The 26,217-nt window shown below is 34.7% G+C and overlaps 1 protein-coding gene and 1 long non-coding RNA gene across 2 annotated transcripts; both read right to left on the reverse strand.

The window, feature by feature from the left end:
- Window positions 1-6,596: 6,596 nt before the first annotated feature.
- On the reverse strand, window positions 6,597-12,861 carry LOC111919471 (uncharacterized). The gene is made up of 2 exons (XR_006191057.2): window positions 12,595-12,861; window positions 6,597-7,650 (listed from the first exon to the last, which is right to left on the reverse strand). It is a non-coding gene; the product is annotated as an uncharacterized LOC111919471 (long non-coding RNA).
- On the reverse strand, window positions 10,013-12,601 carry LOC111919470 (exocyst complex component EXO70E2). Its single transcript, XM_023915019.3, has one exon. The coding sequence runs from the start codon at window positions 12,263-12,265 to the stop codon at window positions 10,286-10,288; it is 1,980 nt and encodes a 659-aa protein (XP_023770787.1). The 5' UTR covers window positions 12,266-12,601; the 3' UTR covers window positions 10,013-10,285.
- Window positions 12,862-26,217: the final 13,356 nt, after the last annotated feature.

Here is a 26,217-nt window from a genome sequence, read left to right on the forward strand (position 1 = left end):
ATGATGGTGGTGGAACTGATGTGGACAAAGAGCGAAGTATCGGATTGACAAGCTTTAAACCCTTGGTCAACGAGATAGGTTTTGAGCTTGTTGAACCATGCTCTTGGAGCCTGTTTAAGGCCATATAGGGCTTTGTGGAGTCTGCACACATGATGGGGTTTGGTGGGGTCTTCAAAACCACGTGGTTGTTTCATATAGACAACTTCGTTTAGATCACCGTTGAGGAACGCATTGTTGATGTCAAGCTGTCGAATGGACCATCCATGAGATAGAGCAATGGAGAGAACAAGTCGGATGGTGGTGGGTTTAATGACCGGACTAAATGTTTCAAAATAGTCAACATTAGCCTGTTGAGTGAACCCTTGAGCTACCAATCGTGCTTTGTGACGTTCAATGGTGCCATCGGGACGCCGTTTGATCCTAAAAATCCACTTACAACCAATAACATTGACATTAGTAGGACAAGAAACAATAGACCATGTGTTATTTCGCATGAGAGCATCATATTCATGTTGCATAGCTTGTTGCCAACAAGGATGTTTAATGGCTTGAGAGAAGAGTCGAGGTTCGTAATCAGAGTTTTCGGAGATAGAGGTGTGAAAATTTTTAGGTTTTAGAGAGTTGGTACGAGCTCGAGTAAGCATAGGATGGGTGGTAGAGGGTGTTGGCCGATAGTGAGATATGGAGGGCTGATTTGATGGGGCCAGGAGAGGAGATAGTAGGGGGGATGGGAGGTGTAATAAAGGAAGGTGGTGTGGGAATGTGGGAAGCACTTGAAGTGGAGGTGGTGGATGAAGATGGTGACAGATTTGTTGGTGAAGAGAGGGATGCTGCCTGAGTCAGTAGATCTGTGGTATTATGAGAAGAAGGAGACGAGGAATGTGGAGGTGAAACCAAGGGTAGATAAGGAAAAACATTTTCATTAAAAACAACATGTCGTGAGACATAGAGGCGGGATGATGGTTGATGAAAACAAAGATAGCCTTTGTGAGTAGCACTATAACCCAAAAAAATACATGCTAGAGAGCGGAAATCAATTTTGTGAGAGTTGTATGGGCGTAAGAAAGGATAACATAGGCATCCAAAAGTTTTAAGAAAGCTGTAGTCGGGCGGTTTGTTGTATAGTTTTTTGATAAGGTGATTGAAAATTAAGAAGCGGGGTGATGGTACGATTATGCAGATAGGTAGCGGTTTTAAAAGCATGTTCCCAAAAAGGTTGGGGGAGGGAGGATTGAGCCAATAGGGTGAGACCTTTTTCGACAATTATGAGATTGTGTCTTTCGACAGCCCCGTTTTGTTCGTGGGTATGTGGACAGGAAATTCGATGTTCAATGCCATGAGTTTGTAAAAATTTGGACATATTTCTATATTCTCCCCCCCCCCCCCCCCCCCAATCGGATTGTAAGGCTTTAATGTCACGGTTAAATTGAGTTCTGCCCATCTGTTTGAATTGGATAAAGGTAGAAAAAACTTGTGATTTTTGAGACAAGAAATAAATCCAAACATACTTTGTGCAATCATCAACAAAAAGTAAGAAATATCGATTTCCATTAATTGAAAATAAGGGGGCTGGACCCCAAACATCCGAATACACTAAATCAAAAGGAGATGAAGAGTTGATATGAGAAACAGGTAGATGGAAACGACGACTTTTCCCCAGCTGACAGGATTCACAGACAGTGGGGAACTTATTTGAGGAGATAGGCAGCTGAAAGGTAGAAATGAGTTTGCGCAGGAGTGGATCATGTAGGTGAGCAAGTCTTTTATGCCAGCCATGAATAGAAGTGTGAACGCCCGAGAGAGCCATGGGAGAAGAACGTGTATTGGTGTTGATGGGGACCGATATAAACCATGATCAACGTTTCCCTGGAGTAGTGTTTTGCCCTGCAAATTCTTAACATTACAGTGGTTACGCCAGAATTCAAGATACACATCATTGTCAGCAGTTAATTTGGAAACACTAAGAAGATTTTTTGTCAATTTAGGAACAACTAAAACAGATGGCAAACTCAAGTTATGCAAGGAACTGATGCCAACATGTGAAATAGACAGATGATTACCATTTCCGACCTTCAATTTCTCAGTACCAGTGTAGTCTTCTGTAAGTTGAAGTTTGTGAATGTCAGGAGTGACATGATCAGTCTCCCCTGTGTCAAAGTACCAGGCAGGATACAACACAGTGGAAGAAGAAGCGTTCTGAGCAACATTGGCCTGGCTAGAAGAGTCACGAGGATTGGGGCGTCGAGACGGATAGTCCGTTTGGTTGTTTCGTTGCCAGCAGTCGATAGCCTCATGACCTTGACGGTTGCACAATTGACACAGGGGTCGGCGCCGACGAGTGTCACCAGTGCGATTGGAGGAGGTGGAAGATCGGAGATTGGAAGTAGAAGACGATCTGGAGGAGGTGGAAGATCGGAGATTGGAAGTAGAAGACGATCTGGAGGAGGAAAGGTTGGCAGTAAACACCGAAGAACCAGTTGCAGAGGATGTAGGTGTTGTGGTGGATGGTAGAAGTTGAGCATGATGAGTATGGTCATGTTCAATACGAGCTTCTTCTTGTAGGAGAAACCCTACCAGATCATCAACTGTGACTCCATCTGATTTCAGCATGAATGTAGTGGCAAAGAGTGTGTAGGAGGAATCCAAGTCGGTGAGAATGTTTTCTATTAAGTCTTCTTCGTCAATGGGATAGCCACTTTCAGCGAGAGAGTCGGTAATACTTCGTTTTCGATCAAGGTAGTCGATCATTGAAAGGGTTCCTTTGGAGATAGATTGAAGTTGGGCTTTCATCGCCATCCGGCGGGCTCGTGTTTGAGACTGGAAGGACTTTTCAAGAGTAGTCCAGGCTTCAAAAGAGGTTGTGGCCCTAATAATTGAAGATAGGTCCCGCTCAGAGAGTGTTGTCTTAAGCCAAAGGAGAACAAATCGATCTTTTTTCTTCCAGCGAGTGTAATCAGGATTAGGTTTGGGGGTTGTGGCAGCGTCATCATCTGAATCACTCGAGACGTATGTAGCAGCAGGAGAATCGAATTTGAGGATGAAGGACTCTAAATCGAATGTCTCTAAGGCAGAGAGAACTGTAGATCGCCAGAGGCAGTAGTTGTCTTGATCGAGCTTGACGGTGAGCGGAGGAAGTTGAAGGGCAATGGCACCGGATATGGAAGTAGCGTGTGCCAGAAGAGAAGCACCTGAAAACGCCATGGATGGTAACGAGAGTTAAGAGTCAGTGAAAAAAAATCGCTTTGATACCATATAAAGTAAAGCTCTCTATTGATTGATACAGAAAATGGTACAAGATATATATACAGTAGAATGGAAAATACATGCCTAACAATACGACACTATCCAACGGTATACAGTAGAATAGGAACGGTAAATTGAATACTTCAACATATACTGAACATGTGGTTATTAGTGTTAAATATGTTTATATATTATCATTGTCATCTGCATATTATCATTGTTACCTATTTAGCAGGTGCAAATATTAATATGTGAACACATTTAACAAGTCAAATGGTCAAATGTGTAAAAAAATAAAGTTACCTAAATGTAGGGCTGACAAATATGTACCATGGAGAACCAACCAACATTTTACCAACCGAACCAATAAAATCGGTAACCAAGTTGTTTGGTAGCTAGGACTGTTCACTATTTGGATAAAACCGAATTGTCCAATTGGACAATTTGGATTGGACTATTTGGTTCGGATATTTGGATTTTTGGATTGGTTTTTAGCAAAACCGAATTATTATTTTGGATTTCGGATTGGTTTTAGTTTATAAAATAAAAACCGAATAGTCCAAAAAAACCGAATTACAATTTATTATTTTGTTCTTTTTGATATATATCTTTAATAAATTATAAACTTACTAAATTATTCTTTTAATATATTAAAAATTTTCATCTATTATAATATTATAATATGTACTTCTTATAAAAAAAATTGTCTATAAAGTAGTAAACTATAATATATTTTTCTTGATAGTTATTTATAAGTTTTAGTTCACAACTAAATAAACAATATTTTTTAGTTTATACTATAGAGTAAGTTAATACTAAAGTTATATATTTGTTGAAATGTCTTGATTCTTGAAAACCGAATTGTAAAAAACCGATCCAACCGAATTATAATTTGGTTGGATCGGATCAGATTTGAATTTAGTTTGGACTATATGGATCTACGTTTTGAAAACCGAAATTAATTTGGATTCACATGATCGGATCGGATCGGATTAAACTAATTCATCCAAATGAACACTCCTATTGGTAGCCAATATGTTTGGTTGGTAATACCATGCAAATTAAGTAGTCTTGGTATGGTAACGGTATGAAATTTTAAATATCACGGTTGTACCGTACCAACCAATATATATATATATATATATATATATATATATATATATATATATATATATATATATATATCAATTAATAAATACAAAGAAATATGAGTTCTCATATCTTCATGTTTTAATTAGAATAACTAACAAGTCTTAGAATTACTAAACTAACACGTTGATAAGACACTAAAACTTAAAAAGGAATACTAACTTCTCAATCCTTGTACTGTTTCTGTTTGCTCCCTCTAGCAGCTTGTTAGGAGTGTAACTCTTTTAATCCTTTTAGTTGTTTCCAAAAAAATACTAACACAAGTGAGTGAAACGACCAAGTGTCTACAAATTCAAGTTATATTTATGTATAATATATATTAGTTAAATAGTACATATTAGTTAAAAATTTTGGTATATACCAAATAGTCAAATACCAATATGCACTAACCAAATTTGTTGGTAGCCAAATTAATTGGTACCAAGTAGACTTGGTACGGTACTAGTAGCTAAAATCTTATACCAACTATAGTTGGTACGGTACACGGTTTGGAGAAAAAAAACTCGGTACCGTACCAATTCCACCCCTACCTAAATGTAAACATTTATTTTAAATAAATTTCTTAAAATTTTTTATAATTTCTTACAATATTTTTATGATATTTTTTTCCTATAGGTTTTTCTAATACAATGTTTTAAACTTTGCTTATAATTTTTTTATATATATATTTTCATATAATTTTAATACAAGTGTTTTTAAACCAAATATTTTATAAATGTTTTAAAATTTTCTTACAAGTTTTTTATTTTTTTTAATTTTATTTTTACATTTTCATATAAGTTTTTTATAGTTTTCATACATTTATTTTTAAGCTTTCTTTTACAACATTTTTAAAGTGTTTCACAAATTTTGAAAGACAATATAATGTTTTTTATAACATTTTATAATATTTTCATTAAATACTAGTTTAAACATTATATTAAAAAATTAAAAGTTTATAAACTTCTAATTAAAAAGTATTAAAAAGTTGGAATAAATTTAAAATATTTACATTATATAGATATTTTTTTTGTTTTTTTTTTATTTGCTAAGTAATATTTTTCTTTTTATTTTTTTAAAAGGTCCTCCATACTTATTGTTACATATTTAATTTATTAAATTTTATCGTTAGATACTATTTGCTTTAAAAATATTGTATATGCTTAAAAACAAAAGAAAAAAAAATATAAGATGCTATATAAAAATTTCCACAAAACAAAAACACATTTTTTAATTAAAAAGTAAAGTTTAAATTGATCAATATTTAATTAATATTATGAAATTATGGATATTTTAAAAATAACGTTTGAAAAAAGTAATACAAACAAATATGAAAAATAACATCGCTATTAAAATGAGGAAAATGACTTATCTGGGTAATTAGATTTTCGTTTTGTTTGCATTTAGACAACTTTCTTTTTTTGTACATATTTAACCATTTAACTTGTTAGTGTGTTCACATATTACCATTCTCACCTGCTTATCCGATGAAAAATGTGTGAACACATATAACAAGTTAAATGGTTAAATGTGTACAAAAATAAAGAAGTTACCTAAATATGAACAAAACGACAAAGATGACTACCTTGATAAGTCATTTACCCTAACATTTTTTTAAGTGGAACCGATAACTCATTCATTTAAGCTTTGTCAGAACACATATGATAAGTTAAATGGTTAAATGTATACAAAAATAAAGAATTTACCTAAATATAAACAAAACGACAAATATGACTGCCTTGATAAATCATTTACCCTAACATTTTTTTTAAATGGAACCGATGACTCGTTCATTTAAGCTCAAAACACCTTTTTAGTAATATCTAATATTAATAATGAGGTTTCTTTTCCTGTTTTACATTTTTTTTGCTTTATCTTTGTAAGAATTACATTAAAATCCCTTCATAATATTCTATTATCTTTTAAGCCGTCATATTTTGCATTACCTAAAATTGTGAAAATGTAAGTAAGAGTGGCAATCGGCAAAACCATAGGCTAGCAAAACAAACCCTACTTTACAAAACATTAGCAAAATTTATTAGTAGAATGTATTCAAATTTATCATATGTTGCTAATGTGGAACCGATTATTATGGGATGTCAAATCTTATGCTTTAATGCACATTATTCTAGCAATTGGAATAAATAAGTACAACGAACTTAGGAAAACAAAAATCAAGCAACATTAAGAGCAATTGACCCTTGAACTCCGATTGTAACAGAGTATGAGAAGTAGATATTGGCATTCATGCATCCACAAAGATATAATGATTACTTCACATAGATGACTTCATGTGTATGTATATACGAAACTCGAGACGTTTCTTGTTGGAATGTAAGTATCAGTACCAGAGAGATGAGCAGGCCCGACCCATGGGGGTGGGCAAGCTGGGCGACGGCCCATGGCCCATCATTGGATTGGGCCCCAAAAAAATGGACGTTAAGAGTTATATATAACTAATGTTACATTTTAAACGAACATAAATACAAATCAACTAGAAAAGACGTTGTCTCTGTTCAGTCTTTGTACGTGTCTTGAGTTCAATTCTTGTAGTTAACGTGGCCCAAATGTTGGCTTTTTGAATTTAGATTAACTGTTTTAAACCTTTGATATGCTGGCCCAAATGTTGGTTTACATATTTAATGACAATTAGTTTAGACTTTTCGCACTTAAATTATTTTTTAATATCATACATAATTATAAATTATCAAGTCTATTTATTTTCTTATGAAATAAAAGTTAACTATTTATCCATTTTTGATAAAAATCATACTCACCAAAAATTTATAAAATGAGTTTTATTCAAGATGGCCAGTTTTAGAACTTGACAATAGTTTATTTTTAAAAAATTTTGTTTATATTTAATTATTATTTTTTAACCGAAAAATATAATTCACTTCTAAACTATTTTTAATTTTATCTATATTTTAAATAAGACGTAAACTCTCCATCTCAAAAAAGAAAGGAAAACATTTGATACGGTTGCACTAGAATCAATTTGTTTTTCGAAGGACCCATTTTTGTTTTTGCCCCGGGCCCAAAATATACTTGGAACGGCCCTGGAGATGAGAAGACTACCTGGAGACTTACTTTGAGAGATGTTTTCTTGTCGGAGCGAAAGGTGATGGTTTTTGGGAGGTGTGGGTGTTAATGGGCAGTTCAATTCGGGTAGTAATAAAATTGTGAACCGTGAACACGGGACGGTGTCCTCACTTGACCGACCAACTATTTAAACTGAATCATTAGGAAGCGGGTAACCGCGGTACGGTTCACGAGTACCTGTTAGACACAAAAAGGAAAATCAAACTTATTAAAAATTATAAATTACAACTACACCATTAAAAAAATCATTCACAAATAAAATATTCAACAAGACACAATTTACAACGTCCACTGAAAAATGAAAAAAAAAAAAAAAAAAAAACTCATCCATTTAACACATCAATAATTCATTTGACCATAGCAAATCAGCTCCAAATATATTTTAAGGAGGTATAAAATAAGTTGAAGTATTCACGAGAATTCAATACTTATTTATGCACTTTATAAAATTAAAAATAAACTTTTTTAGCCGTCTTTCTTCATTGGAATGATGATAACGGACTCTTTGATAAAATCTGAATTTTTAAGATTTTAAAATTTTAACATGTTATATGGTTGGAAACTATGTTATATGGTTGGAAATTGTAAATTATTGTTTTGAATGATGAAAATAACTATTTTATGTATTTATATTATTTTTTGCTGACTTTAATATTTTTTTTTTATAAAATAATTGAATCAATTTCTTGAATGATTATTAAAAAAATAAACACTATATAAAATCCAAATTAAAAATAAATAAAAAGTAAACAAAAATCTCATTTCAAGTAATAGATGCACACAATAAGTTATAATTTATATCAAGAAAAGTTTCAAAGTAATATATATATATATATATATATATATATATATATATATATATATATATATATATATATATATATATATATATATATATATATAAAATCTTACCAAACATTATACAGAAAAGTTGTTCAATCATATCCAATTAACTGTAGCCTAATCCGATATAGTTTCATCCAATTCATTCGATATAGGAAACATTATGTACAATCAAAACCATTCTTGTGTGGACAGCTTCTTCTTTTTTTCAATTTGTTTAATATATAATATTGTTGAGCCAATTGATTTTTATCACCAATATAGGTAGTCTATCTGTATCTTGGTCCCATGAGTTGTTTTATATTTTAACGGAATGTCATTTTTATCAAATTGTTTCTCTAAAAAAACTGTTATCTAAATTAAGTCTTTAGTCATTACTCTCTGATCTTAGTCTTGGTCTTATGTGGTCGGTTTACATATCAATACATGTGATTTCATTTGATCGTTTCTTTCAAACCATTTAATAACTCAAATACTCAGAGCAATTTTCAAAGTTAGGCTATGTTTTGTTGACTTGAACTGATATTTTTCACTCTCTAATCCAAGTCTAGCCTCGCGTGATTGGTTTATCTATCCATGCAATATTATTCTAGTTGATAAGTCTATCTTGATAAACCCCAAACAATCATCGCAGTAAAAAATAAGATATCAGTCAAGGGCCGAGATTTATATATATATATATATATATATATATATATATATATATATATATATATATATATATATATATATATATATATATATATATATATATATATATATATATATATATATATATATAGTAATAATAATAATAATAATAATTTTAAGTCAAGTAATTAGTAGCATCAGGCAAAATCAAACTTGAAATTGAATCACCAAAGTCAAGGTCAAGTCAAAATGAGAAAAAAAAAATGCAAAACTCAACTGAGCTAATAAGCTAATCAAGTAAACAATAACATTATATTGTTGTAACCTTCTAGCACTTAACTAAACAACCAAAAATCTAACTCAAAAGCCATTAGGTGTCAAGTGTTAAGACTCGAGAAGACAAGAACCAAAATTGTGAAATCAAATAGAAATAAGCAAAACTAGTCGGTTACCATACTACTAACCAAATCTCGGTGAGATTCTTAGCCAAATCTCGGCCTAATCTGGGTACAATCGGCGAATTCTTAGGACCGATATTTTGTCTAGGTATGATATCTGAGATCTCAACGATATTAAATGCATCAGATAAACATTTGATTAATGCAAATACTTATCGGTTATAAAAAAGGTTTTTCAAAGTCAAGTTGTAGTTTGTTTAGCTCGAATCAAAGCCTTGACTAATTGATCTACGTCTTCATGTCACTTGGTCCAGGGACCCCCAGTTTTTTTTCAGAACTAGTCCCTTTACTTTTCAAAATTTTACATATTAGACCTTAAACTAAAAAAATTGACTGTGCCCCCCCCTCCCCCCCTATTCTCCACTTTTTATACATATTTTACTTTCGCCCCCCAACTCAAATGTTCAAGCTCCGTCCCTGACTTGGTCAGTTCATATTTTAGTGTATTGTAACTTGTTGAATAAGTCTGTAGTTAACGTGCCAGCTAAATTATGAATACAATAATATCTTAGATAGTCATCAAAATGCAATAAACTCAAAACATAAATAGTTTATGCACACCAAAAAGAGCCTAATTCATTCACATATTTCACTTTAGTATCTCTTCCTTAAGATTAAATGGTGCACACATGGCCCCTAGATCTCTTTGAATTCAAATCCAAGACCAATTAAGATCCATATACAAATACTTTACTAAAATAACATATGTGTTACCCTACGAAATAAAATATTAAACAAGTCATGCTTAACTTTTCTCATACTAATATTAAATACTATTGTACAATAGAGGGGTAATTCGAATTCGGACCCCAAACAAACCCGACCCAATGAGTTCTAACATATATAAACAAACCATATTTAACCTTCAGAAACTAGTGACGTCACCTTCTATGGAAGCTCTGCAATGATTTTGGAGCTCCTTCAAACAAATCCATAATATAATTCTCAAGATCATCAGCAGTATACTTAATGTATTTCTCACTAATCGTATTCGCATGTCTACCAACAAAAGTCCGATAAGCTTGAATCACTTTAAGCGACATCGAGATCCTCAAATCATCACGAAGTTGAGTATTCGGAATCGACCATCCAGTTTGATTCTTGTAAATATCTTCAAACGCAGTGTAAAACGCCTGCAATCTTTCCTTAAGCACAGTCTTCGAGGTTGAATTTGAGCTTCCAGAATTATGAAGACTGTCTTCTCTAAGCAAATTCAAAATCGAACTCCACGTGGCTCGTTCATAGCTCATCGCGTATTGCTGAAACTTCCAGTTTCGTTTCCGAATCCAATCGTCCCCAAGTACGTTTCTCAACTCTGAATTTTTCACCTTTTCAGCCATGTAGTTGATGTTGTTCATCATGAAAAGGTGCCCTAGGGCTTCGTCTTTGTACAATTTTGACTTTTCCTCGAGGTTGCATTCCAGAATCGACATTAATGATCGGAAATGTAACGCCATTGGTGATGAAGATGAGTTTCCGTTATTCGAATCGTCTTCGTGTCCAGGACTTGTGTCCGGTGAAGACGACGAATCTAGATTGTCTCCGACACGGTGGTCACTCAGGCACGCGTTTAATTCATCGCTGAAATCAGTTAGGGTTTTGATGTAATTCATCACGTAACGAGTAAGATGGTGGTTTCCGCCGCCGGGGAAGGCGGTGTTTGACGTATTCGCCCCTACTTTGTTCTCGAATTCGATAAACGTCGCCTTCACACAATCTCCTACCCGCATCAAAGCGTCGTGACATTCCGTTCTAATGTAACTCCCGTTTTCATCGGAATACAGATTTTCAATATCCGGCATGAGATCTGATAAAACTTCATACATGTCGAGAATTCTCAAAAGCTTTTCCGGTTGGTGTGGCCCGATGGCGATCGCTTCTGCAAAGTTCAAAAGCTGCAACATTGAAGCTTTTGACGACTCTGTAAAACAGAGCGAACTCACCGATTCCCCCTGCCCGAATATCTGCTCGCATAAAAACTTCTCACTTGCGAGATAAACCCTAACGAAGATCTTAATCGCTTTTGTCCATCTTCTAATCTTTGAATTCAATGAAACCCATTCCATTTTCACAACATCTTCAATGCTTAATTTTTCGATTTCGAGTATAAAAAGACAATCATCCAATGCATCTTTTCGGACACTAATGAACGCTTGAGAACATTCCCGACCATAATTGGAATCAAACATGGAATTCGCGATTCCTTTCAAGTCCGGAATCACCACCGGATTGACCAAATCCATTATAAAAACTTCAGCTCCACGGCTTATGCTATCTCGTTGAACGGAATCGTCAATTGAATCATCCCCAAACGAAAGAACGGAATTCTCATCCAAACCATCATCTTCACTGGAACGGAATGAGAAATGTTCAGGCTCAAAGTTTTGACGATTATGAACAAGCATATGTCGGAATTCCTCTTCGATCCTCGCCATTGATGTTTGAAGAAGAGCGTTAACGTTTCTCAAAAGGGCGTTATCGTCTCTTCCGAGTTTCAAATTCTCTAAGCTCTCTGATAATCTTCTGGCTTCATCGACTGTTTTCAAATACTCTTTAGCTTCTTCAGGATCGGAATCCCATATCATGGATTCATCACGTTCCCAATTCATGATCTTTTCTTGAATCGAATTGACCCGTTCTTTGATATCACCAAGTTCTTCATCTTCATCTTCATTTTCTTCATCATCTTCGTGTACACTAACTTTGGCCATGGAAGTCAATCGGGTACCTAAATCCATTAAGATTTTTCTAGTTTCGCTGGTGATGTTCTTGTTGGAATCAAGCGCCATGACGATAACATTAGCAGCAGCGATTAAATTATCTTCTTCAAGTGTTTCCATTGTAGGATTAAATCCTACCATATCCGAATATACAAAAGAACAAAAGAACAAAAGAACAAAAGATAATCACACTTAACACGCCAACTCACAGAGGAATTTCGTCGAGCACTTGGTATGCAAACCGAAAATCATGAACGAAGAACCCAAATCAAAGAGGAATCGAATGAAAAAACATACGCTTTTAAGATCCAAGTGCAGAATAAACAAAAAGAAAGTGAAAATCGAACAATTTGACTAAACCCATAGAGATCCTATCTAAATCCCAAATCCCAAATCCCAAACTGAAGATCTCCTGAAAAGTGATTGAATGATTGTCTTATTACAATCTGACAGAAAGAGAAACAACTGACCTTTCTGTATGTAAATCGGAGGTTCCAAGCAACAACCTATCAATGTCCGCTATCTTTCCCCCTTTGGGTTTTGTACGGATGTATGGATTCTTGTAGCCTGCTGTCTTGGAATTCTTTATTCAAGTATTTTTATTTGGAAATTTATGGATTGGGAGTTTGACCTTTCAAACTTCGAGGAAAGAAAGCAATTAATGAAAAGCAGCCGTTTCTCTATGGTTGAATGTATACGTGGCGCTAGCTTATTGGTTATCGTGGATAACTCTCATGGAAGTCTATAGTTGGACTTAAAGGTGACAAATATATTTGTCATTAGAAGTGCATATAGGTCCTTTCGGACCTAGTCCAAAAAAGACTTGGTGTGATTAAAGATTTAAAGTCAAGTGAATGCCAAATTTAAAAATTTCGAGTTTGATGAAATGTCGGATTGAATTAAGACCACACTAACATTTATTAACAAAAAAATTAGGAAAATGATGGTTGAAAGTGTTAGCAAATATTGGCCACCAACCGATCGATTTAAGAAGATGAAGACGGAGCACCGAAAGTTTGGTTGTTCATCGTATTGAGAATTCGATTATCGTTATAGTGTTTTCTAAATGATCATGCAAATAAGCATGATCTAAGAGATATTTATAAACTACTACTAACTACGATAAAAATACCAATACAACCTTGAAATATGGGACAATATGAAAATATACACTAACACCCCTTTCAAACTCAAGCGGAGGAATGATCAAACTTGAGTATGGAAACTAAGAAATGAAAACTGATAGACATGTGTGGCTTCATAAAATTATTCTAGAGAGAGACAAGAGATAAATCTTCTTAATTACCAACCATATGTTGGCAAATGAAGTGTGAGAAAGGTAGGATTTTTTTGGACCATCTCTTTTGTACACTCATGAAAGACGTTATCATCAATTTGTATGACACTCTGGTTTTTGCAACATAGTGTGGTAGGGAGAGACAGATGAACCATATACTCAAGAAACCACCTTACTTGAATTGTAATTGTTTAGTGATGAAAGAGTCTTTGGTGTTTTATGATTACAACAACTAGAATTAAACAACCATGCAAAATGATGAAAATTCATGAGTATTCATAAAACTTGACATGAGTTGTTGGATTGATTCTTGATTTCTTTGTGATAATTCCACAAAGTTAGAGGTGTTTGTCACCTCGTAAATGGATCACATATATTTGTTACTAGAACTTGACAAGAGTTTGTGTATTAACTCTTTATTCTTTTTCGTAATTCTATAAAATTACATCTGATTGTCGCATTAAAATATGGGATTTGTTTGAACCGGTGATGGGATCATGATATACGTATAGAAAGATCACTTTGGTACAAAATTGATAAGTGTTATTGACTTTCGATGGTTGGGTTAAAAGGTAAAATAGTTGATCGTAGCTAATTGAAAGACAAAGGTATTCGATTGGTCCTAATGATATTAGTCAGTTAGTGGTAATTTGGGATGGTTTTGAGAATTAGTTAGAATGTTCTAGATTGTACTTAAGTAATGTGTATATTATTGGGGTTTGATGAATTTTAAAATAATTGAAGGATCATGGCATAATGGAAAAATACCAAATTTAAAATTTTGTAACTACAATAGTCAAATCCATTTTGACAAACAATAATAAACATAAATACAACCATATGATGCTTGAGGATCATGTAACGACCCAAAATGTTCTATCTGAATATTTGTAGATTTATTAGAGTTTTCTATAAAATACGGAAGTGTAAACTTTCAAAAACAATTTACATCTCAGGATATTATCAAGTTTACAATGAATCATAACCATAAAAATCAAGCAATAAGGAAGTATCAAAAGTAAAATCTACTTCTAGTTCAAGTCCTTAGTTCTTCTATCTCCTCCCGTATAACGGTTACTGCATGAACTTGCAACACATGAAAAATCTACAACATTAGACCATAAGTCTTGTGAGTTATATCATAATCTGTTCTCACGTGTTCATACTCTACTAGTTTTTCATTTTTTTAAAATTAATAAAACATTAAACCATATCATTATCATAAAACCAAGGTAATCAAATTCTACCAATACATCATCATTATCAGAGTAAATCACAATATGCGGAATCGAGTGGTGTGTGCTCTGCAATCATCTCGGGCTCTTCCCTTTTGGAACCAAAAGTACCTGAAACATAAACTGACAACCGTAAGCACAAAGCTTGACGAGTTCCCCAAACTACCACATATCATAGGTAATAAATACATACTGGGCCCCGCCATACATCGAGCCCCACTCGGTATACAGATCTGTCGGTCATCAGATCCGACCTGGTATCGTGCCCCGCCCGGTAAGCATATCAACACATAAACATATAAACAAATACAATAATTACAAAAAATATCATACAATACAGTCATCGGGCCTCGCCTGGTAACATAGCAATGCATACGCATGCATGAGCAACGTAGACACCTAACATCCTAGCGCAATAAACCATGGGCCGGCATTGGTGCCTTCGACCCGCTAAATACGGTGAGGAAAATCACCTCACACTGTTGAATCTCACAAATAAATCTCTAGTTGTTGGCCCGCTAAAATCCCCGCACTATCAATCACAAAATAATATCCAAATAATTATTGGATCCCGACTCACACTAAGAGTCCAAACTAGGATGAAAGACCTTTTTACCCTTTACCCGACTAGGCCCAAGGCTAAGGCCCAATCCAATTGTCCAAATGCCCAGATTCCAAAATAATTACCCAAAGCCCAAATATGACCTAATTTTCCAAATCGGGGCCAAATCCATTTCTTGGGCCTTCAACCAAAAGAGTCCAATAAAATATCAACAACCAAAAAATAGAATTTTGATGGCCCAACAAGGCCCAAGACAACTAAAGTCCAACATGAACCGATACTAAGAAGCCCAAAAATTTGAAGCCTACTGCTGAGTACGCAGGGCGTACTCAAATCGTACGCTTAGTGTACTCGCTTTAGGGCTTGTACGCGCAACGTACTTGCCTATACACCCAACATACTCCACCAACTTAGCCAACTTCCATTATTCAACTCCTAATCGATTAAGACTTAAACCAAATATTAAATCTGACTTCCTTAAGGTAGTTTATCACGTAAAGTTGCCAACTTTATGTGCATGCATGGCTTAATGAGGCTCTTAGAGCTCAAAAGACCTTATGAAATGACTTAACACTTGTATGAGTCCACAAATACCATAAAGTTTGCATTTTTATGCATAAGGGACCCTGAAAATGTCCAGATCTAAAAGGTTTAGCTTCTACAATGGCCTTAGCTCATCAAGACCAGCCAAAAGGGACCAAAATGACCATAAACAAGCTAAAGAGTAGATCAAAGCAAAGAGTAGACAAGATATGGACTTTATACATCTAAATTCACCAAAATATGGAGCTAAATCTGGATCTCTAAGCTCTCCTACAAGGAATGATTCTTCTAACTTCTTCTTCTACCACTTTAAGGAGCACAATGATGTGCTTTTGTGGTTACAAGGTCAATTCACGAAGCGGAAATTTATTCAAACAATCTAAATAATTAGTGCACATGCAACCTAGTTTGATCTATGTCTTTCAAGTATAGCAACATACTATGAATGGATAATCTACAAAACTTTCTTATGAACAAACTAATTCACAAGATAAGAAAACTAACCTTAAAGATTGTTATTGTAAAAAATCTTGAATCATTACTTGAAAATCTTTGGTAGCAAGCGCCACAAGTGTCGCGCCTCTAATGGTTCACACATAAACCCTAGCAACCAAGGATCTTGAAGAGAGAGAGAGAGAGAGAAGATTAGAGAAGGATTTTGGACCTAAGCTTCTTGGAAGAGTCATGAACAAAGTTCTTAACCCTTAGGGGTTTATATAGGAGTCTAGGAAGGTGTTGGATCAGGTAGGTATCTTTAAGATAACACTAATCCATTTTCTTCCTCCCTAGGGAATCTAGGGCACCCTTAGAGCCTAAGGAAACCCTAGAAGGCTTCTAGATTTTGTTCCCCCCCCCCCTTTATGGGAGGTTTTAAAATTCCTCAATTCTCAACTATTGAACATTGTCACCTTTAGTCCTCCTATTTTTAATTAATCCAATTAATTTATGATTAATTATTAATTAAATAATACTATTTCCAATTAATATATTATTCTCATAATATATTAAAAAATTATTTATTTTGATTTCTAAGTAATTTATGTAACACATGTTCCAGGTATTTATTTGATTTTTCAAGTTTAGGGTTTTAGGCTCGGACTCGACGAGTTAGGGAGTTACAACTCGTCGAGTAGAGACATTTATGTGGACGCGAGATTTAGATCCTACTCGACGAGTCGGAAGGCCTCGACTTGGCGAGTAGGCGTTGTAAAGGAAAACCCTAATTTTTAGGGTTTGCACCCTATATAAAGGACTTAACCTGTCCCTTGTGGCCTCCCTTACCACTTCACTACCCAGAGAAGAGATCATAATCCGTTCTTTGTTGTCCCTTGTGCTTGAGAGGCTAAGAGAGAGGGTTTTTGGTGCATTTTGTTGAAGAAGTTTGAAGGTTGAGAAGCTTGGAATGGGAAGGAGATTGTAGATCCAACATCTACAACGTTTGGGCACTTATTTGAAGGTAACAAGCTGTTACCTTGATCATTCTAGCATTAGAACCTATTTTCCTTGGGTTTTAGGCCATTCTTAGTATATTTGTGAAACATTTTAGGTGTTGGGTAAGATCTGGAGTTGAAACTTCAGATCTGGACTCCTCTAAGTCCTTAGAGCTATAAAGTCACTGAATTTATCATGAATTGTCCCTTCTCTTAGTCTAAAACCCCTCCCTTAGCTTGGTTTTGGCTCTTAAGAGCTTGCATTCACGTAAAGTTTGCAACTTTATGTGGAAACCATGCTCTAGGAGGCTAGATCTGCAAGTTGGAGCTTTGGGGTAGCTTAAAAAGGTTTGAACACAAAAAGGATTGAAGGAAATTGTCAAGTCCCTTAGCCAACTCGACGAGTTGGGTAGGGTTTACCCGTTTTTCGATATTCCGAGTGATGTTTGTGGAGGATTGGAGTATTCGATCTACATGGGTTTTCGGTTCTCTGGACATTGAGGAACTCGACGAGTTACACAGGTAACTCGACGAGTTGACGAGTTACTCAGGTAACTCGATGAGTTGCTGGATCCGCTCGCCGAGTTGAGGTCAACATGAACTGTTGACCTTGACTTTGACCAGGGTTGACTTTGAGGATATTTATGTATTCCGAGATTGTGACAAGTTAATCACATGATAACTATAGGCAGTTGAGTTGGAGCAGCGCGTGGGATTTATCTGATCTTAGCTTTTTAGTTCAACATTCACGTGAGGTGAGTCTCATTACCATACCAATGGGTCGAAGGCACCAAATCCGACCCATTTTATGATATGTGGTATACTAGGTGGAATTATGTTATGAGTCATGATCATTGGTTATGTACTAGGAAGTATGCTAGTTGTATATGTGGTATGTTGTATGAAGACCATGGGAGAGCCCATGACGCCTGGATGTAAGACCATGTGGAGAGCCCATGGCTTTCCTACTAAAGACTATAGGAGAGTCCATGGAAACCGAATGTAAGACCATGTGGAGAGCCCATGGCTTTCTTAATAAATACCATGGGAGAGCCCATGACACTTACGTGTAAGACCATGTGAAGAGCCCATGGCATCCTGGAGTAAGACCCTAGGGACGAGCCCACAACATCCCTATATGTGGTATGCATGGCTTATGTGGTATATGTATCTTCTATAGCTAATATGATATGTGTTTATGTGGATTGTGGGTGGGGTATGCTATAGGGAACTCACCAAGTATTAGCTTACGGTGTGTGGAATTGTTTCAGGTACATCTAAGCCCAAGGGCAAGGGCAAGGCTTGATGGCGTGACATGCACTCTCTCTCTCAAGCGTTTATTGGACACTTTGATGATTTGAAATAATATTGTTATTATTGTGAATTTGAAAACAAATGTAATGAGATTTTATGGCTTATGGTAAATGTTTTTGATTAGTTAAAAATGAAAATACAAGTTGGTATCAGAGCCTTGGTTTGATGGATTTGGGCACACTCTCGGGTGTGTCAGGACTCAAACTAAGGAAATGGTAAAATTGTTTTCAAAAAAATAAAAGTTGAAAACTTTTTAGAATGAGAAAAAGGAGAGTGTAATGTGCGCGATCGGCCGAGCCAAGTAAGTAGTTCCCCCAGTATGTTAGCCTGTTATACTGATATGTGAGTTATGATAATCGTATGAATCTTGCTATGTGTATGCTTTCAAAATTGTATACGGTTAGGGTCTTATAGCCTCAGAATGATTGATTTGGCCTTATTTCATGTTCTTTGTCTGGTTATGGTCTTAGGGCAGAGTCTATTATTCGAAAGTCTATTTGATCAAGTTCTGTGTATAATTTGCATGCATAAGGTAACCTAGTATGATTGAGTTATGGTTTGATATGGATGGAGGAAATCTTAGGTTAGCTTAGGATTTGAGCTATGTGGTGGTCTGTGGATATGATTTGTTTTGGGACGAATTAGAGTTATCAGGTAGAGCCTTGGGGAAGGTACGAGTAGGTGTGGAAGGTAGTATTGGACCCGTACTACTGAAAGCACATACTTGTACCCGAACCAATGTTAGATCTGGAAGCTCTAAGGAGGACCGGTGTGAGAAGATCCCCTCTACGGACATGTTGATCATTATGTTTTGTGGTATTGCAATATATTATAGTGGTGACATGGTTCGGAGCAGGGGGATCAGGATCTGGATTTGTGTCAGGTGATACTACCGAGCCCATTGACGAGAGACTGTGTGAGCTTATTGCAGCAGAGGTTACGAGGGGCATCCTTGACGCTACCCCAGTTATTTTTGGTGAAAATGAAAATCGTGTATTGTGGAATACTTTCCACATGTAATATTGAAGTATTTATATTGTGATTGTGGTGCAAATCTGAATCCCTATCTATCACGCATCTTTTGAAAAAAAAATCATGCTTTTATAATCTCACTAATTTATAACGCGTAAGAACCACGATTATAAAATTAATTAAACTTTCATATTAAAAAATCAAAATTATTAATCAATTGTTTTAAATAAATTATTATTTAAGATATATATTTTTTTCTGTTTTATAAAATTATAATAGTTGATTTAAATAAATACGTAAAATTATATCACCTTATAATCTGTATTAATTTAATTTAATTTTTTAATCCAATGTTATTAATTTAATATAATTAGAGTGAAAAAAAATTTAAAATTTAAAATTTAAAATGGAGAATCAATTAATAATTTAATGTAATTAGAGTAAAAATTTTAAAATTTGAATTTTGAAATTGATAATTAATATGTTAACATGTGGCATGATATGTAACATACAATATTAATGAGGAGTTCTAATAGTATGACACTTGACAATAGGAGAATAAACCTATTCATTTATTAGAATATGGATTTTTCGTATAAACTTGAAGGATTAGGATTCAAGAAACATTATTTTGGCATAACCCAATCTGATAAAGTGGAAATTCGGGATCCATGTAACATCATGTTTCCACTGAATTGTGCTTCAACATACGATTCAAAAATATTTAGTAGTAGAAGTTTACACAAGAGGATTAAAAAATATGGTTATTTTTGAATTGATAAAGTAAAGAGTTTAGGTTATTTTTAGTCACTGAACTTTTCTGAATGTTTTATTTTGGTCATTATACTTTGTTTAAATTATCATTTGTCATTGAACTTGTTTATTTTGATCATTCTAACCGGTGATAGCAGATATATAAAATCGAACGACATTATAAAAGTTATAATTAGTTATTGAACTTTTCTAGATGTTTTATTTTAGTCATTATATTTTGTTTAAGCTATCATTGATCACTGAATTTTTATTTTTTATTTTTTTCATTTACCATTGTAGCTTTTTAATTATCATTTATAAAAAATTTAAAAAACTATTTTTTTTTTCATTTCTCCTCAACTAAATTTGTTACATCAATTATTTAGAGTAAATTATATGAATAATCCTTGTGATTTACGATAAGGTGCATATTTAGTAATTAACTTTTTTAACTTGAACGCTTCTAATGACTTTAAAAAAAGACTATTGCACGGTCGGATGCACATTTAGCCACAAGGGTTATTCATATAATTTACTTTAAAATAACTGATATAACAAGTTTAGTTGTGGAGAAATGGAAAAAAATTGTAGTTTTTTTTTTTAATTTTTTTATAAATGATAATAAAAAATTGAGTGACTAAAATGATAAAAAATAAAAAAGTTCATTGACCAATAGTAGCTTAAACAAAATATAATGACTAAAATAAAACACCAAGAAAAGGTTCAATGACTAATTATAACATTGAAAATGTTATATATCGGCTATCACCGGTTCGAGTGACCAAAATGACCAAAAATAAACATGTTCAATGACTAATGATAGCTTAAACAAAGTATAATGACCAAAATAAAAACACTCAGAAAAGTTAAATGACTAAAAATGACCTAAACCCTAAAGTAAACACAATTAGTAATCCTGAGTTTTACCTCTCAAATAAACATGCAAGAACACATTAACCAACATGCAAAATCTTCATCTCTCTCCTCTCCTCCTTATTCTCGGCCAAACCTCTCTCCATCACCACCATTTTCTTTTCAAGATTCAATCATACCTCTCTCTTCCTCTCAAAACTCTCTAAAAATTCTTTCGTGATTTTATGTGTGTTTCAAGAAGCTTTCTTCCGATCTTTCCCTCTTGGTAAGCTCTTATTAAGCCTTATTGTCTTAATCCAAGTTTACACTAAAAATCCTCCTTCTTACACTCCATTTTCGTGTTTTGCTTCCTCGAAAACATCTATGTTTGGAAAACTCTTCCCTAAGGAGCATTCAAGGCCAAAAATCTCCTTCATTTCCTCATCAAAAATCGATCAAGCTAAGGTGGGTTTCATGTCCCCCTTGTTTTTGAGTTTTATTATATTTTTGGGGGAGAATACAAGCTAGTTTTGTGATTAATATTAGTATTATGCATGTATGTGTGTATTTTTCATGATAGGTTGTGATTATGCCATGAAAACATGTTAAACACTCACAAAAAATGAAATATCTTCCAAGTCTTATTGATATTTGTAAACTAACTACTTGAAGTAACTTTACAGAATGTTGAAAAGATTAAACATGGTAAAGTTGCTAGGAAAACAAAGAAAGAATGCAAAAAGGGCCATATTTGACAATAAAGATAAACAAAAAGGGCTTTTAGTGCCATTTTCAGTTTTAGTGGGCTAACTGACAACTCACGGTCATTTTGGGACTAAAGTGTAAATTTCCATAAAAATGGGTCTTATTTCAAAACCCACGGTTTAGTGGGCCAAAAGTATCATTTTACACAAAAATGGGCTTTAATTGGAAATTCACAGTTTCATGGGCTAAAAATGTCATTTTTTTTATAAAATGGACCTTGATTTGATAAATCACGGTTTTAGGAGGTCTAAAATGTCATTTTTTTACAAAGAATGGGCCTTGGTTGTAATTTCCGGCTTAAATGGGCAAAAAATGCCAATTTTAACAAAAAGTGGGCCATTGTTGTGATTTACGGCTAAAATGTGCCAAAAATGTAATTTTTAACAAAAAGTGGGTCGTTGTTGTGATTTACGGCTTAAATGGGCCAAAAATGTCAATTTTGACAAATAGTGGACCGTTATTGTAAATTTTGGTTTTGTTGGGCCAAAATGGTAATTTTTAATAAAAGTGGGCTTTTTATATCATTTTGGTACTAATTAAGCCAAAACGTTCATTAAATAATAACAAACGGACTACTTACGACACTTTTACTCTAATTGGCCTTACATACCCAATTACATGCTTAGTGGGCCTTACATTCTTATTGGGCCATGTTTGGCAACTCTATCCTAAATGGGCCTTAAATGCCCATTTGTTTCCTTATTGGTCCTATACGTCACATTCTATGCTAATCGGGTCGGTATCAATGGAAATTTGACATTTTGATATGAACAAATATAGTTTTATCACCGATGAGTTGTAATAAAGATACATACCTGAAACATTTCTTAAAGTGTTAAACAATGAGACACACTATTCACGTAGATTTAGTTAAGGCTCTTGTGAGACACACCTTCATTCGTACCTATCGTGTCTACACCATAATCCCTGTAGTTATAACCAAAGTCTCCTGGAGGGAGAGCGAGAATTTGTGTATAGATCTATACGGGGTTGACACCCCCGTACCTGAGCTGTTCGCTACAACTAGACGGGCCGGTCTAGGATGACAAATGTCTTACCTAACCGACGCCTGAAGAACGTCATGAAAGACATGTCAGTCATATCAAGTATGGTTATAGCGACTCACATAGAGATTAACAAAAACAATACATTTACGGAATACATATACTATACTCTTGTTACATGGTACGAACTATACATTTACTACATTACTCAGGTCTTAGGGTTTTAAGACCACATCACTTTTACAAACAGAAAATATCGGATTTTCTTGGAACAATTTTTTTACACTACCAAACAAGAACACACATGCTTTAATATAAGATTTAAAACGAAACTTTCAAACGATTTTTATGGAAATATCGGATTTCTGGTGCTTATAAAATGATACAAAACTTTTCATGCAAACATGCTTATGAACTCACCAACATTCTATGTTGACGCTTTTCAAAACGACTTGTATTGTCAGTGACTCAGTGAACAGGTACTCGAGCCTTGGATCTGGATTATTTTACTACCTTTTGAGCAAATCCTACTTTATGTTACTTTTGTGTAATTGATAAACAAGTACAATTTGTAAAACAATGAATGTTGGTATATTGTAATGCATGATGATTGGTTGCTATGTTTTATTCATATTCCATTGTTATGATACTGTACATGAAGTCATCCGTCCCCAGACGTTTCCGCCGTTCTGGTTTGGGGGTGTGACAATGGTGTTCTTAGATCTCTTCATCTTCACTTTTATTGAGTTTTTGGTCCAAGTAGCATGGTCCTTGAGAAATCGACATCCTATGTGAGTATACTTCTAGATCTAGGACCTTGGAGGGTCTTCATGGCATAAAGGTGTAAACTTTATGGCCATTGAAGCCCCATGCAAGCTTTAGGATGTCATTTTGGCCTTTTAAGCTCCAAAAGGTCATGCATGGAGAGAAAGTCAGAGACTTTACGTGTTCATGTAATCTTAGTTTTTATGCCTTAGCTTGAAGTATTATGGCTTTTGGATCAAGATCTAGGTCTTAAAGAGTTAGGGTTTGAGCTAAACCCATTAAGGAAGGCTATTAACGGGTAAAGTTGGAAACTTTACCCTTAAAAGGACATTTTCAGTATGTGGATTAAGTATGGAGTTTAGATCTGAAGGATAAGAGCTTAATCTATTAAGATGGATCAACATACTAAAGAACTCATCGAGTCCACAGAGGAACTCAACGAGTTGGGTCGAAGTGTCCCGAGTCTATAAAGGGCAAAACTCGACGAGTTGACTGGATAAGTCCCGATTCTGTGGATAGGAGGAAATCGATGAGTTGTGGAAGAACTCAACGAGTTAGATCGCAATTTGAAGGTTTATGATTCGTGGAACTCGATGAGTTGATGGATCAACTCGGCGAGTTAAGTCAACCCAGGATGTTGACTTTGACCAGAAGGCTAACTTTGACCAGGGTGTTGACTGTGACTTTTACTTTGACCAAAGTTGACCCGTAAGTGGTTATGAGTATGAAAGGGTAATTAAAGGAGATCCTTTATGAGTAGGAGTCTAATTGGAGTTGATTTCGAAGCCGAGGACAATTCAGCTACTTCACGACATTTTAGGTGAGTTACCTTCCAATAGGAGTGGGTCGAAGGCGCCAATGCCGACCCACAAGTAGTTGATTATAGTTAAGATGACTGTCTTTGTGATAATTGTCTGGTATGCCACTATCTGTTATGCTTTATGTGCTAGTATGCTATGATATTATGTGATAGTGGTAGGAGGGGTAGGTTAGACCCCGTAGTCGGTTGAGATAAACTGGAGGGTAGGTCGGGCACCCAGATATGCCTGACAGTATGTTTATGCTATGTATTATGTGGTAGTGATAAGGGGTGAAATAGTCCCATAGTCGGTTGAGATGAACCGGAAGGTAGGTCGGGCACCCAGATATGTCTGGCAGGGTAGGTCGAGCACCCATAATGCTTGACAGGGTAGGTTGGGCACCCATATATGGTTGATAGGGTAGGACGAGCACCTAGATATGCCCGACAATATCTTATTGTAGGGTATGCGGTATGATAGGGGAACTCACTAAGCTTTGTGCTTAGAGTTTTCAGTTTTGGTTTCAGGTACTTCCTCTTCGAAAGGAAATGAGACGGCATGATCGCAGCGCATCACACTACATTTTCCGCACCAGAGATCTTTGGGATTATTACTCTGATGATGTTTTATTATGACATGTTTTGACTATCGACACATTGGCTTTTGATATGAGTGATACTATGATTGTTTCAGACAAATGGTTTTATATTTGTTTAATTTAAAATGAAATTTTTAGCCTTAAATTTTGGGATATGTTATAAAAATGGATTTTTGGGTTGACTTTATTGTAAGTCAATGTGAAGTTGGTAAACTTCATAGTGTTTGGTTTAATGACTCGAAAGTTTTTTGGTTATCCAAGGAGTCGGTTTCGAGTCTATTAAGAAAGTTCATATTTTTTTTTCATTTTTCATGTATTGATAATAAATGCAAAATTACTTTGAATGGAAAGGTGGATATCGTAGAAATGTAAGCATTATAAGTAAGTTTAGGGTTAACAGTATTAATATGGCTAATGTCTAGGGGTATTTACTGTAAAAATGGGTTTTGTCTTGCCAAGGTTCAAAATCATTTCAAATAATGTAAAAGTTTTATAGAAAATAATTATGGATTTATGATACTGGGTAGAGTCTTGATCCTTGTGTGTGATGCACATTTTGAGAATTGAGACCTTGTTAAACATGTAGCCTAGCACTATGCAAATGAACTTTGATATGCATAAAACGGTTCATACCAACAAAACCAAATATTTGAATTGCGACTGAATCAGGACTTTAGAATACTAAACAAAACTATCATTTATATTTTAATCACTTGTTCGTCTCATCTCTCTACAAAGAAAAAACATGTTTCAAGAAGAATCACAAGTCAAAACTAGTACCATCACCTCTACTCACCAAGTCAAAATCACAAACTTACTTTATAACAAAAATCAGAATACAATTACATCCTCCACTTTGAGTTTCATTTTAAGATCACCTACATGTCTTCTTCAACAACCTTATCTATCTCAACCTCAACTACAATAGCATCTACCAAGGGGACATGGGTTTCATCCGTAGTTACCAAAGATTAAGGGTGTCCTTCAACTTCAACTTCAACATCAACTAGAGGACACAATTCCATATCTCTTAAGGTAGTGACTATTTAGAAACATGTATTACACCCAGGTAGACAGAGCCACCGAATATGACTCCCATGCTGACCAAAAACTCACAAATTTGATTCTACTGGTACCTCCTTGCTTGTCTCACCGCCTCATTGATAACTGAAAAACAGACTCCACGATCATCTGCGGATGCCA

The sequence above is a fragment of the Lactuca sativa genome, chromosome 4 (genome assembly GCF_002870075.4).
Source record: "Lactuca sativa cultivar Salinas chromosome 4, Lsat_Salinas_v11, whole genome shotgun sequence".
In the NCBI taxonomy this organism is placed as follows: Eukaryota; Viridiplantae; Streptophyta; class Magnoliopsida; order Asterales; family Asteraceae; genus Lactuca; species Lactuca sativa.